The sequence below is a fragment of the Perca fluviatilis genome, chromosome 4 (genome assembly GCF_010015445.1).
Source record: "Perca fluviatilis chromosome 4, GENO_Pfluv_1.0, whole genome shotgun sequence".
Lineage (NCBI taxonomy): Eukaryota > Metazoa > Chordata > Actinopteri > Perciformes > Percidae > Perca > Perca fluviatilis.
In genome coordinates this window covers 19173077-19188039 of record NC_053115.1, presented here as the reverse complement: position 1 = coordinate 19188039, position 14963 = coordinate 19173077, and the positions used below count along the sequence as shown (strand labels likewise).

The 14963-nt window shown below is 38.2% G+C and overlaps 2 protein-coding genes across 3 annotated transcripts in view; one reads left to right on the top strand and one right to left on the bottom strand.

Moving 5' to 3' along the window:
* The window catches only part of LOC120556929 (SLIT-ROBO Rho GTPase-activating protein 3-like), a 38795-nt gene extending 37180 nt beyond the window's left edge, over nucleotides 1–1615 (bottom strand). Inside the window, 1 exon segment of the mRNA XM_039796816.1 lies at nucleotides 1121–1615. Within this exon segment, the coding sequence (XP_039652750.1) occupies nucleotides 1121–1187 (67 nt within the window). The 5' untranslated portion in view covers nucleotides 1188–1615.
* Nucleotides 1616–5983: 4368 nt separating this feature from the next.
* On the top strand, nucleotides 5984–14907 carry ptgis (prostaglandin I2 (prostacyclin) synthase). Of its 2 annotated transcripts, none has more exons than XM_039796821.1 (10): nucleotides 5984–6356; nucleotides 7806–7929; nucleotides 8351–8526; nucleotides 8626–8772; nucleotides 8882–8994; nucleotides 9117–9298; nucleotides 11979–12141; nucleotides 12457–12638; nucleotides 13094–13245; nucleotides 14589–14907. In XM_039796821.1, exons 2-10 carry the CDS (start codon nucleotides 7900–7902, stop codon nucleotides 14740–14742), a joined length of 1299 nt encoding a protein of 432 aa, XP_039652755.1. In that variant the 5' UTR covers nucleotides 5984–6356; nucleotides 7806–7899; the 3' UTR covers nucleotides 14743–14907. The 2 variants fall into 2 exon arrangements, with proteins under 2 accessions (XP_039652755.1, XP_039652754.1); XM_039796820.1 differs by lacking the exon at nucleotides 5984–6356 and adding an exon at nucleotides 7143–7312.
* The last annotated feature ends 56 nt before the right edge of the window (nucleotides 14908–14963 follow it).

Below are 14963 nucleotides of genomic sequence, written 5' to 3'. Positions count from 1 at the left end.
AAAGGGTCTGAGCAGAGGCTGCTATTACACCCAGTTATGTTGTATAAGGATAATCTGAGTGGGCTGAGTTTGTTTTATACAGAAATAATTAGCTTAATCACAGACAAAAAAGTTATTACAGTCCATTAAACACTAGTATTAATATGTATAGCAGTGAGTTATCCTTGTTATTCTAAAAGAATAAAACAATGCATAACGATGAGCAAAACCACAACTGTGAGAGGGTGATGCAAAAAAGGGTTTAAGTTCACACTGCATGATGCCCCAAAAAAGGCTGAGGGGACAACCCACCTATATGCACATCATGCACTGTCTGTTCCAATACAGCACTGTTCCTGACTCTTTTCTCTCTCTGGGTGGTTCATCCAGTCACATATTTAGCGGCAGACAGTAAAATCCTTTCATGGTTCATAATTCATACAGAAAGCATACATTATTTATGGACTTTCTGAACTGTTTGCTGTGTGATCTTCTCAAGCATTCCCTTTCCCTTCTGTTACTATAGCTACATAGGCTACACAGTGTCCTGGAGTGTCAGGGAAATACTAATTTCTCACCATATTGTCTTTCAAAATGACATAGGTTACTACAATGTCTTGTAGGCCTATATTTCAACCTATGTTTCTAGGAAGAAGTTGTAAAAAATGTACCCAGATGTCTCCAAGTATTCTGTATGACTACCTGAGGTGCATGACCTCCAGTCTACTGGAAAGATTGTCCAAGGTGAATTGGTACATTCCCTTGTTGGGTGTGCAGCATCAGTCTCGCATAAATACCAGCTGCACTTTGAAACCATGAAGCTCCCATCGCTTACATGGCCACACATGCAGGGCTTGGCATGCTAATAAGCACAATCATCTTCAGAAACCGGGTTCAGCCAAGTTACATCTTAATTATTGTCTTACTGGACTCAAGTAGCCTAATAGTCGTATCATGACGCGAATGTATTGAGCCATTTTCCAAAGATATATGTTCAAAAGCATCTACAACTATGCAATCTGTCCCGCCCCACAGCACGACACACTGAAAGCCATAGCCTAGGCTACAGTTTGTGGTAAAGTTACGCAATAGTGCCTTGTCACCCAGACTAACAATACGATCAGGCCTGCATGTTACCAACCTTTCACTTGGGTCTCATATTCGGCAATAATCTCTTTGTCCTTCTTGACTTTGGCATGAGATGACATTTTGGGGAGAACGGATTGTGCAATCCTCGGGCAGGAATCAGCGTCTCGGTTGCCACAATGCAGCGTTCGCCTGCGGTCTGCAGTCCTCTCCAGATAGTTAAAACAACAATCAGATGCGAATCATCGTTCGCATGACACAACTTCAGAGATTAAACGCACACAGGCTCTGCGATGTTGTTGCGCTGCGTTCTAGGCGACGTCGAACCTAAAAGTGCATACTGATCTCTGACCACTCCTCTTCATCAGTATTCTTCAAGGAATCGGGAAACAATTCACGTTTGATGTACATTTCATAAAAGCCAGGAGTAAACTCCGAAAGGAACTGCTATGGCAGCCTCGGCGATAATAGCACCGAGCTCCTTCTGCACTCCTGCAACTGCCCAGTCTGTCTTTTTTCTCTCCCTCTCTTTGCAAGTTCAATGCTGCTGCAGAAAAGGCTGAATGGATGTGAAAGTCAATCTGAGACTCCTCCCCCAACCCCCTCCCTTCTTCACCACTTTTCTTCTCTTGGATGATTTAAGATTTGAGTGAACTGATATGAAAACCTTCGCCAATTACATTACATTACATTTTTCTTATTAGAATTCAAATGCTTGGTTTATGTTAATATAGGCCTACTGATAATATAAATCCGGTCATCCCGAACATAGTATGTGACATAAAACATAAGACTGTAAGAAAGTGGATGGAATACTGCCATCTTTATACTGCAATGCAAATATAAAAAAAAATACATGCATTATTGTATTTTTTTAAGACGTGTTACCGGAACCCTCATCATTTGAAGAAAATTAGGAGGATACCATTTAATTATGAAAAACGATAAGTTTGTCTCATAATTATAAGTAGGCTTATGATAGGCTAGTGATTGGGACCTATATACTTGAAGATTGCAGGAGCAGTTCAGTTTCAAAATGTGTTACTAACCACATGTACAGTGAGGGCATCTGAAGATTACTTTCTCAGCATTGCAATGCATTTGTCTATAAAAAGTAATAAAAAAACAAATGCAGCTATAATTTCCCACAGCCCGAGGTGACGACTTCAGATGTCCTGTTTGACCAGATATTCAGTTTACTATAATGCTGGAGTCGGCAAATGTTTGATGGTGTTGCTTAAGAAATGACTAAAACGATTAATTGATTATTAAAATAGTTGCAGACTATATTTTCTGTCGATCGACTACTCAACTAATCAATGCATCTCTGGATAAAACTTTGGCCAAGAACCACTAAAGATCAGCCATTCTGCCTACCCAGGGCCAATGTTGAGCTGTAAGCCCAGTATTCCTGATATTACTATTTTTAGCCTGCTGTGTACTGTACATGAGTTTCAGATTACTATCACAAAATCATTGTTGGGGATTCTTCTCAGGTGTGACCGAGACAACTAACTGACATCACAGAAACTTATTTATGAGTGGAATAAACTGAGGTGTTACAAATCTGAAACCATTCTCCACCCCACAGTTGCAACACTTTGACAAAGCTGATGGATCATCTCCCCAGAGAAAGTCAGAACGGCTCAATGTGTCACTCTGCCCTACTCTTTCCCTCTCAGTGCTCTTCACTGCAGCACAGTTTTCTGACAAATACTGTCAAATAACTTTCTGTGGTTTCTCAAGTGCAACTGTGTGCTACGCCGTCAATTTTACAACTATCCAACATGTGTTGTTGCCTCAAAGCAACTGATGTATAGGACGGGGATAATTGAGCACCTTGTTTTGAGACTGCAATTTGAATTGTTTCAAGAAATCCCCCTTTGCACCCAATTATCAGGAAGTCTGTGGGCTACTGTCAGCCTGTGACAACTGTTAAAGCTGGAAGAGAGCCCAGGAGAAATCTGCAGGAGAACCGTTCAGTTGTCACAATCCAATCTCCACTCATTTCCTGATCAAATGTTACTCACCAATCCTTGGCCTCAGAGTAAGTCTGATAGAAGTTGGGGTGGGTTTGAAAAATAATGTGAAAAAGCTGTTTCTAACTAGGCTGTGGAAACTTTACCAGCATCCACTTATAGGCCTTTACAGGAGGAATGATCATCACATGGTCAACCTCAAAAAAAGATTAGTTTCTTGCAGAAAGCTAATAACGATTCCTACATTTCTTTAAAATGTAAAAATTACAGCAGTCTTTTAGTGGAGTTATTCAGGATCATGCCTAACATTCACCATTCAATTTTTAAGAAAAATGTAAGATTACCGTAGATTACTTTACACTGAGTTATGTTTTAACACTTTAATCATTAACCAAATTATAATGTTTAATGAGGGCTACTGTTTTACTAATTTACAGAGAGATACAGTAAGTAAAATTGCAAATTATAAATACAATATTATAATTGTTATAGATAATTCTTCATATTTGCAGTGTATAAAAGAAACTGATAGAGCTTGAGACTATGTGGCATGCAGGTTAAAAAGGTAAAAAAAGGCCAAATTCAATATTACATGTTTAAATATATATGTTGTTATATATATAGTACAGGCCAACAGTTTGGACACACCTTCTCATTCAATGTGTTTCTTTATTTTCATGACTATTTACATTGTAGATTCTCACTGAAGGCATCAAAACTATGAATGAACACATATGGAATTATGTACTTAACAAAAAAGTGTGAAATAACTGAAAACATGTCTTATATTTTAGATTCTTCAAAGTAGCCACCCTTTGCTTTTTTTGATAACTCTGCAAACCCTTGGTGATCTCTCAATGAGCTTCATGAGGTAGTCGTCACCTGAAATGGTTTTCACTTCACAGGTGTGCTTTGTCAGGGTTAATTAGTGGAATTTTTTCCCTTATTAATAAAAAAAAGCAAAGGGTGGCTACTTTGAAGAATCTAAAATATAAGACATGTTTTCAGTTATTTCACACTTTTTTGTTAAGTACATAATTCCATATGTGTTCATTCATAGTTTTGATGCCTTCAGTGAGAATCTACAATGTAAATAGTCGTGAAAATAAAAAGGAAACGCATTGAATGATAAGCTGTGTCCAAACTTTTGGCCTGTACTGTATATATGCACAAATATATTTAACCATCTAATACTAAATTTGGCTTCTGCAAGTTACCTCAGTGATATTGTCATTGAGGTAACTTAAATGAAGACAAGAAAGTTCACTGTAAAAGATTTGACTGTAAATGTACAGTAAATATACTCGCTACCATTTGCATTAATTTCACAGCACACAGTAAATTAGCAGCAAATAGTAAATTATAGTAAACTGATAATATAGTTGTGCCATTAGATTACTGTGATAGCAGTTTGCTGCCGTAGAATTACAGCATTAAGTAATGCAACTCAATCCAGTAATTAACCGTAGATTTACACTTAAAATAGTATCATAAAATACTGTAAATTTCATATGTGATGTTTTAATCTGTTAACCCATCCCAAACCTAAAACAAATGAAAAAAGGTCAATTCAAATAAATACAAAACAAACAACATTTTACACATCTTGTTGCAGTTTAATCAACAGTGGTGGAATGTAACTAAGTACTGTTCTCATGTTCAAATTAGTTACTTGTACTTCACTTGAGTATTTCCATTTTTACTCCACTACATCTCAGAGGTAAATATTGTATTTTTTTTTACTCCACTACATTTGTCTGTAGTTAGTCGTTAGTGTCTGGCTGTTGTTACTACTTTCCCATTTACTTTACAGTGGCGATCGGCCCAATGTGCAAGGCAGCGATAAAAATGATAACCTGTTACCATTATGGAAAAAAGCTGGAGAATTATTCTCTATCCGTTGTATGTCAGTTTAAAATAATATTTTAAGCTCACGTTCAATAGTTCACTTACCTGTTTACATATTTACTCAAATACTTACTCATTCACTCATTTACACATGTATTCATTCCACTGCTATTCTATCATGCTGACATGTTGGGACCCGGAGCCTGAGTGCAGACTAGCTTCAATAGCCTGGTTACAGAAGTAAGAGAAATGATTAACAACTGGCTTACAAGTCTGCCAATAAATTATGAATGATTTTTTTTAAAAGAGCATGTGTGTATGCAGGGTTCAAATCAGACATTCAGGTGTAAATGTTTTGAGACTGTTATGTATAAACCATTTGCTTTATGCAAGATTGAATGTGATCTTTGTTTATACCAGTGGCTGTCTGTAAAAAGTTCATTTGTTTCCAGTGCACCACACCCACCTTTTATAATAACACCATTACTGAGATGCTACTCCTTTTGGTTGGCAGTATTGCTGGTCCCTTCCCTTCCCTTGGGACATGTAGCCTGATACACACTTGAATGGAAAGCATTCAGGGTATATCCTTTTTTCAGGTGTTAAATTTTAATTTTTTTATTTACATTAGATGCACCTTAAATCTGTAATTTAGAGAGAATTTAAACACTTTTTTTCCTTCAGTTACTGTCAAAAATATTATGACATTATGAAATCAAATGAAAACTGCCTATCTGAATGAAAATATAGACACCATTACGCTTGTATTGCTAATGCAATGTTGAAAGTTTGATGAAGTGGCTAAAATCAAACCAACATTATTCCTCTAATTAGGTCATCTTAAGGTAATGTTAGAATGTTTGGAATAGGTTTCTAAATATAAGAAAGGCATTTGATATTGATTAAATATATGCACTGTAAATTAATAAATTCTTAGATTATTATGTCATGATTTAATACAGTACTACATTGCCGTGTAGCCTACCTGTTTGCTGTAGGAACTTAAGTTTCAGGTTGTTGTAGCTGGTCCGGTCGGTTAGCGAAGAGCACACACAAAATATTAGCAGTAGCAGAAGGCTAGCGGGTACCATAGGCGGTATATAAGGCGGGTACTAATGAAAAAACAATTCTAAATTACAAATAACAATTAGCTTACTCATTTAATGCCCCCGAGGTGATGTCTTTAAGTCCTTGCCTTCACTTAATCTGTCCATGTTCTTTGACACGCTCAGTTACTATTGTGTTGCTGTCTTGTTATCATTGAGATTCCTTAAGTATATTTCACGGGATACTATATTGACTTCTTAATTCATGCGTATTATCAAAATAGGTTAGGACTAATAGTCAAGCTCCGCCGCAATGACGTTAACGTTACTTGTTATTTTCAGTAGCAAAAAATCTTAGGCTGACTTCACTTCAGTGTCCACTACTAATCCAACTTTTCTCCAGCTGCTGAAAAGTGAGGTGAGGCAACTGTAAGTGCATGACTACCCTCTGCTGGTAGGCTACAGTGTAATGTTACACAACAAGCAACCAGCTTGTTTAAATCTATTTTGTACAACCAATGGTATAGGCAAGCTGTAGTTTTTTTCTACTAATATATAGGCTACATATTGCTGCATCTGAATTATATCAAGTAAGGTAAGACAAATTGGTAAATTATTGATTCACTAGTAAGAATATTAATAGAATCAGAGTATCACATAAACAATACTTGGGATAAATGAATCATTGGTTTCAGTGTGACCGACAACGTCATCTGTAGATACTTAGCCTTGTGACTGCCTGGAAGTCATCTGTATCTAACAATAGACATTTCACAATGTTGAAGGGGAAATTGAATGTTGTCAACCCTGAGAACTTGACTTTATGACTCTCTCCATGAAATATGTGTGCCCTGACATCACTCCTTACTTAAAAAATAAATAAAAAAAGAGTCCCATTACCTCAATTACTCAATTACCTCACTGTTGTGAAATGTTCTGACAGGTGGCTTTTCCGTGCACTGTATGAAGTGTAAAAGAAAGATTTTGTGCAGGCTGTTTAACCCATAGACTGTAAAGAGGTTTAATCTCTTCTAGAAGGTGTTGCTTAACATGAACTAAACTCTAAATTGGAAGTGGCATTTTTAATAGTTTCGGTTTGTTTTGCTTGCTCGGGATGTGGTGGTTTGTGTGGTGTCTGACACTGTTCTAAGTGTTGTGTAACACTTTCTGTCACAAGCCACTCCTTTCCACGCCTCCTAAAAACTAGCAGTCTAGTTACAGTGGAGACGGGCTCATATAAGTTGCCAGCAGCTATTGATTCAATTATCTGCGGGACAGACCAAGTCTCATACTTTACCGAAACATGTTATGGACAATATTCTTACTACTTAATGGACTGCTTCTTCTAGTTCTCCTATACTCCACTCGCACAAGGTAAAGCCATTCTATTATGTTGAAATATGCAGATATTAGATAATTAACAAAGGTGCATTTCAGGGATTGTACTAGGTTGAGTCTGAAGGTCTGCAAAATACTACAAACTACTTAACTTAGAAAAGGTTTACTATTGTTATTATTAAAAATTGAAGTACATTCATGATTTGTAAAAATTATATTAGAGTAGGCCTTCTTCCTTCAAATATTAATACTATCTGACTGATACAATTTGGATGTCTAAACCATGCTGACTATTAAACACTGATTGTCTGCATTAAGTTTTGTCTTTAAACAAGACAAGGAAATAGAACTCAAAATTGTCTTATGGCTCACAGCGTGGCCTATGTGCTGCTTTTTTAGCCACATGTTCTTATGATGTAACACCATGTTAACTCCTAACCTGTCGATTAAGATTCATGAGTGAATGAAAGGTATATAACCAAATCTATCACATTGTTGTAATTTTAATGAGTTTCCTTATACTTGACAGACAGAAAAATGAGCCACCTCTGGACAAAGGTTTGCTTCCATGGTTGGGGCACGCGCTTGAGTTTGGAAAAGATGCCGCAAAGTTTTTGGCGCGGATGAAAGACAGACATGGGGATATCTTTACAGTAAGTAAATCTAATAGACTGTGTGTTTAACTGCGGTATATAACGTTTGTCACCAAAATGGCCCTGTTTAAGGAAACGAGAAGCTGTTTTGAAATAGATGAAACTGTCAAAGAAAGACGAAAATGTAATGGTTGAAAGAAAAGGGTCAAAGATGTTTTTGCACACGGGACAAAGCAATCTGTCACCTGATCTGGTTTATGATCTGAAATGCAAATCAGGTTTTCACATTACAGCAACAAAATGTTCGTTTTAACAAGACACCATTATGCATGTGTGGTGATAGCAAGTTAATGAATGCATTTCATCTGAATATATCTGAAATTAGTACTGCATATGCTGCTGCAACACATTATTCTTCCAGTGTAGAACAAAATGTTTCACTGAATATTAGCAAAAATATTTATAGAAAATCTCCTCCCAGGTTCGTGTTGCTGGTCATTACGTGACGGTGCTGTTGGACCCAAACTCTTTCGATGCCGTAATGAATGACACAATCTTCTTGGACTTCACCCGCAGCAGAAACCAGCTCCTAAAAAGGATCTTCAGTCTGCAGCTGCCAAGCATCAAACCTACAGCAGAGAGGAAATGGATGGAACAGTAAGGAATGCATCTTTTAAACACAGACTTTATGGTTCACGATAAAATCTGATTCAAATGAGTGTTGCAAATCTCAATATCTATGTATTATTTCCTCAGGCATTTTCAAGGTCTCAGTCTCTCCAAGCTCAACAGCTCAATAAACACTCACCTTCAGAACCTGCTGCTGAGTGACCAGAAAGACTGCAGCCCCTCAGAGTGGAGACAGGATGGACTCTTTAGCCTTTGTTACAGCCTACTCTTCAGGTAACACACAGCACATTAACCCAGCAAAATACTGTAAATCAAATGATATCAGTGTTTATGCTGCCAGGAGTGACTGACCGACATTTTTTAACTGTATTGCTGTGCTCAGGGCCGGATATCTTACATTGTTTGAGAGGAGAGACAATGCGGCTGCAGTTTACATTGAGTTCCGCAAGTTTGACCATCTTCTCACCAAACTGGCTCGCAGCTCACTCAAGCGAGGTAAGCTGCACAAAAGCAAATGAAAGCAACATTATTTTACATTGAGTTTCCTGTCCGACTGCACAGTACAGCACAGTAAGGTATGTATGAATTGATCTTATCTTTTATCGGCTCTTCAACAGGGGAAAGCAAGACAGCCAACTTATCACGGGAGCGACTGTGGGAGCTGCTGTCCCCGAACTGGCTGAGCGAAGGGTCAGATTCAAACTCCTGGCAGCAGAGCTACCATCACTTCCTGCATGAGGAGGGAGTAGATGCAGAAATGCAGAAAAGAGCTTTACTTCTGCAGCTATGGACCACACAGGTGAGAGCTGATTTATCATCTGTCTCAAACACAAACAAGGAAACACATTGATGCCAAAACAGAAAAACTTCCCACACCCAGGCTGCATACTTGAATTCCATCCCAAGGTGCTCAGCCTGCCAACAATGCAGCAGTAAGAGGCAGTGGATTCCTCTCCTGCCTACCTGCCTCAACCTGTAACTCAGAGTGGAGTTTTTCTAGTTGTGGTTTTGTGAATCGGTTACCATGACACCTTCTTCATCTTGTTTGAGGTTTGGTAATTAGATGTGAGTAAGATAACTGTGTTAGTCAGCTGAAGTTTCTTCTTCTTTTTTTTACATGTCTTACTCATACGCAGGACTTGTGCTGTCTATCAGGTTTTCTACTGCTGACTACAATGTAGCTCCACTGGAGATGTTGTTTCACTTGGATACTACTATCAATACAATTGATTGACAATTTTCTTGTCAAGTAGTATTCATTCATCATTTAGTTTCAAATGGCTACAGTGTACAAAGTTTCCACTATTAACAATATTGACACAGGTGTGCTTCCTCAACCTCACCAGTCCAGACAAGTATAGATCAAGATGGTGTCATTGCTCCATGCAGCCGGGTGGGGGAGCTAGCAAGCTGTTAGGTTGTAAAATGTACCATAGGTTGCTGTTCACCTATGCTACATTTTAGCTGTAATAGCTTCAGCCCTTTGTTAACCTGGATCAATAATTGCTCACCCAGTAGCACACAGTATTTAAGCGAGGAGAAACCTTTGCCAGGCCACCCACTACAGGCTTTTTCCGATGCTCTGCTGGTTTGGGAATACTGCTATTCATCCAGCATGTTTGTTTGTGCTCTATTATGTCTGCTGGGATACTCGGGTACGCAGTCTAAGTCCGGGACAGAAACTGGAGCACCACTGCAGAGAATAGAGGCATTAGATGTGAGACTAGTGGGACATGCCAGAGTGAATGTGGCTTACACATGTGTTACAGGCAGACTAAAGCCACCTACAACCTTATCATGAGTGCTGCACAAGCGGGTGGTTGCTGTTCTCTTTCCATTTTTAAACAATCAACAACAACAACAGCAGCAGCAGCAATGCTATTGATTGAAACATATAGACTTAAATGGATGTATTAGTTACTTTCCTTCTAGGAGTCTGTACACTCACCCCCACAAATGTATTTTAATGTAAAAATAATTACTGATCATATCGAGAAAGTCACGTTAAGGCAAAATAAAGCAAGTCACTGGCTGTGTGAGTGAGTCTTGCATTCCTAGCCTTTGTGAGTATACAGCTGTCAGTGAATCAAGTTATACCCTAAAGAAAAAAAGTTGCCACTTTCATGTCTATACGCTAAAGATGTAATTGGAGCCCGCAGCTGGTTAGCTTAGCATAGCAAAAATACTGGAAACAGGGAAAAACCGCTAGCCTGGTTCTATCTGAAGCTGAAAACTGAAACAAAAACCGCCTACCAGCACCTTTTAAAGCTCACAAATTAACAAGCTATATCGCATTTGTTTAATCAATCACACTTTATTTCTATAGCACATTTCATAAAAGTTAATGTAACACAATGTGCTTCGTGCAAAAGCAACATGAAATAAAAATGTGTTCAATTAAAATATAAAGTTAAATATATACAAAACATGTATAGAACACACAAATCTGTATAAAAAGTAAGTGTAAAAACTACAACAACAGTAACTACATATTTAGTGTACAGACGTGTAAGTGGTATACATCTTCTCATCTGACTACCTAAGCATAGTTCCTGTAGTGCTGAACTATTCCTTTAAAAGTCCCCACCGTGCTGCTGCCGAGGTAACCAGGCTCATATCATTATCTGAGGCATCAGAGCCGATGTTCAGATGATCTAAGAGGGCAGAAAGTCACTGTAATGCACCTCTAGTCACTTTTGGGCATTTGCCCTGGCTGTCAATGGAGAGTTGACCTGAGATGTGCAGAGGTACTAAGAACCGCTCCCTTAACCCATAGCAATTACTGTCCAACAGGCTCAGCTGTCTCTTTACCGAGAGGCTGACAGCAGTGTCTACAAAGTGTGGCTTGATTCACTGACTTCTCCTCATATCAGTCATATTTAGACAGCAGCTTTACAGAGAGCTGCTGAAATATTATATTCCCAAAAGTAAATAAATAATCAGAAGTATCTCTATATCATATGCATTATATTTCTACATATATAAAACATAATCCGACTGTAGCGACTTCTTTGAAACCTCCATAAGCCGCTGAGAGGCTGAGTCAGGGAACAATCAACACCTCTATGACACGCCGTTTGAATAATCCAGTTCCACTCCAGGATGGGCATTTAAAGATTTATTGTCCATTTGAAAACAAGAAAACACAAAAACAACAAAATCCAGTAGCACATGAATAATACTGCGTGTGAAGGTGAACGTGGATACGGTGAAATTTGCGTTTGCAGTGAAACTTGCTGTCAACAGAAAATGCAACAACCCAGTCTCAGCCCCTCTCTAGCGTCCTCCATGCAGGTGCACAGGTGCATACATATAATTATTGCCAGACCAGCCCCTGTGATGTCCTACATTACGTAATAGGTGCAAGCTATAAACAAACATAAGATAAGATATACATGGCTCCTATACCAACTGTTTGTAATACTAGAAGCTTATATAAAGGAGTGAGTTTGTGCTAAGTTGAGTGTTTTTCCTTTCAGTGCAATGCTGGACCTGCTGCCTTTTGGCTCCTTGGCTTTCTGCTCACTCACCCTGAGGCCATGAAGGCTGTTAAATCTGAGATCAGAGGCCTTACTCTCCGGGACACTTCCATACAGCATCCCCCCATCAACCCGCTGGAAGCACACAGCACACCTGTGCTTGGTATGTAACAGCTGCTTGCAGCCCATTTTCACTTTTTCACTCATAACTTCAGGTTTAGCCACTCCAGTCAGGTGGAAACAAAAGCTCATTTGATTTGTTGGAAATAACAAGATAAGTACAGCAGCGTACTGAAACAATGACAGTGACAATAAAAGTTTGACCTTGGATTCAATTAAATAATGATTGTCTTTTCCATATATTCACATCCATGTAAATGTTTGTACCTCTCCAAATGATGCCAGAGGGCACCGCCGACTTAACTCACGCTGACACCCCTCTGACATCATCCACTCTGCTGTCCTTTCCATTCTGCAGATAGCGTTCTGAGCGAGACACTACGGCTCACCGCCGCGGTAATGATCAACAGAGAGGTGGTGCGGGACAAGATCCTGTACATGGCCAATGGACAGGAATACCACCTCAGACAGGGGGACAAAGTGTGTCTGTTCCCCTTCCTCAGCCCTCAAATGGACCCACAGATATACCAAGAACCACAGGTACTTTTGTGTGTATTAAGAGAGACAACATTCACAGCACAAACACGAACAACTGTGCAGAGATTCTGTAATTACCTAATATTTTGTTACCACCTCCATGATACATATACGTAGTTGTGTACCTCCATTGCGATATTTGTAAGCCTTATTATAGTGCACAAAGCAATCTTGAGGAGGCAGGATTAAGCGGTGTGATTTAACTTACTGACAGAATACATCCTTTGGGATGAGCTCCTAAATACCTACAAATGAAACAAGTAGGAGTTGACTAGCAAGAGATGGAGACCAAATCCCAATGTTCATTCTGTGTATTTGTCTTAAATGGTTAGAGGTGATAATTACATATTTTGAACAGAAGATATTGAGCAGGAGACATGTGATCGAGCCTATTTGCATGATATTATATTGCACGTATTTTATGCCTTCATGTTTTTTTTCCTGTGTCTTCTTAACAGATTTTCAAGTATGATCGCTTCTTAAATGATGACATGACAGTGAAGGATAAGTTCTACAAAGAAGGAAAAAGGTTGAAGTACTACACCATGCCCTGGGGTGCAGGGAGAAATATCTGTGTTGGGAAAGAGTTTGCTGTTACAGCCATTAAACAGTGAGTGTAAAGATCCACTTAAAAATATATATATTTTCCATGATGTATCTTATGTTTTGAAATGATACATTCGTGATCTAAGCATTTCCTGCAATTTCACCCCGATTACCAGACCAGCAAAATCCATCTCCACATAACATTCCCCCTGTTACCGTACTTGTCCTGCTTTTCATGCCCTCTATCGTTATAAGCAACATGCATTGGTGGAAGAAGTATTCAGATCCTTTACTTAAATAAAAGTACTAATCCCACACTGTAAGTACTCCGTTACAAGTAAAAGTCCTGCATTCAAAATGTTACTTAAGTAAAAGTCTGTAAGTATCATCAGGAAAATGTACTTAAAGTATTAAAAGTAGTCAATGCAGAAAAATCCTCACATTTAAAAAAAACTGGAAACAATCCAAACAGTTCTGTCAATCAACAAAGTGTTTAATGGTCTAATCATTTCAGCTGGACTTGTAGCCCTCTATATAGTTGGGTAGTTTAATTTATAATAAAAAATCACATTTTATGAAAACTACATGAGTTTTGTGTGCAAAAATCTTAATTTGTAAAGTAACTAGTAAGTAAAGCTGTCAGATTAATGTAGTGGAGTAAAAAGTACAATATTTCTCTCTGAAATGTAGCGGAGTAGAAAGTGACATGAAAAGAAAAGACTCAAGTAAAGTACAAGTACCTCAAATTTGTACTTAAGTACAGTACTTGAGTACATGCACTTAGTTACATTCCACCACTGGCAACATGCTTTAATATAGAAATCGCTTATACTCTGTAATGACCTGTATGAAAAAGGCTAAGGGTAGCCTAATGATTAATTGATTGTTCGATAATGGACAGTCAGTTGGGAGAGCTTTGTCACATCCAGGTTAACACTTTACAATAAGGTACACAGAAAAATAGTTAGTTAATGATTAGTTACTGTTTTTCAGAAGGGTAGTTACTGTTTTTCAGAAGGGTAATTTTTGAAAGAGTAACAAATGATTAGTTAGTTTTTCAGAAGGGTAGTTACTGTACGGTAGTACAGTAACGGTAGTACACTAACTGCCCTTCTGAAAAACAGTAACTAATCATTCGTTACTCTTTCAAAAACAGTAACTAATCATTAACTACCTATACTACTACTATTTTTTTGTGTACCTTATTGTAAAGTGTTACCTTGATGGGTAGACTGGGACATTTTGCTGTTAATTTCAGATCGGTTGATTTATTTGATATGATTTTCACATAATTTCTGCATTTCACTGAATCTGTGAAACCTAAAATTAATATTGTCTAATTAATTGTGTTTATCAGGGGGCAGTTTGTCGCTTGTTCTAAACTGCTTTTGCCTCTTGTGTCTCTAGATTTGTGTTCTTGCTCTTGACCCACCTTGATCTGGAGATGTGCGACCCAGAGGCTAAACTGCCACCAGCTAATCCCAGTCGCTACGGCTTTGGGATGCTCCAGCCGGACGGAGATCTCCAGGTCCGATACAGACTTAAGAAGACACATAGATGAAATGACTCCATCATTTGAATGAACTGTATATAACTGTAAAATTGTTGATTGATAAAGCGTTTTGTTATATGTACTGTATTTATACTATTATGTTTACTCAGTGCATCTATCATATTTAACTTGTTTGTTATTAATATTTTAAATAAAAAGGAAAAACAAAGTAAACCTTCTCATTTGTCATTTTTGCCTCAAAAATTTGGGTAGAACATTTGTAGGCTTTA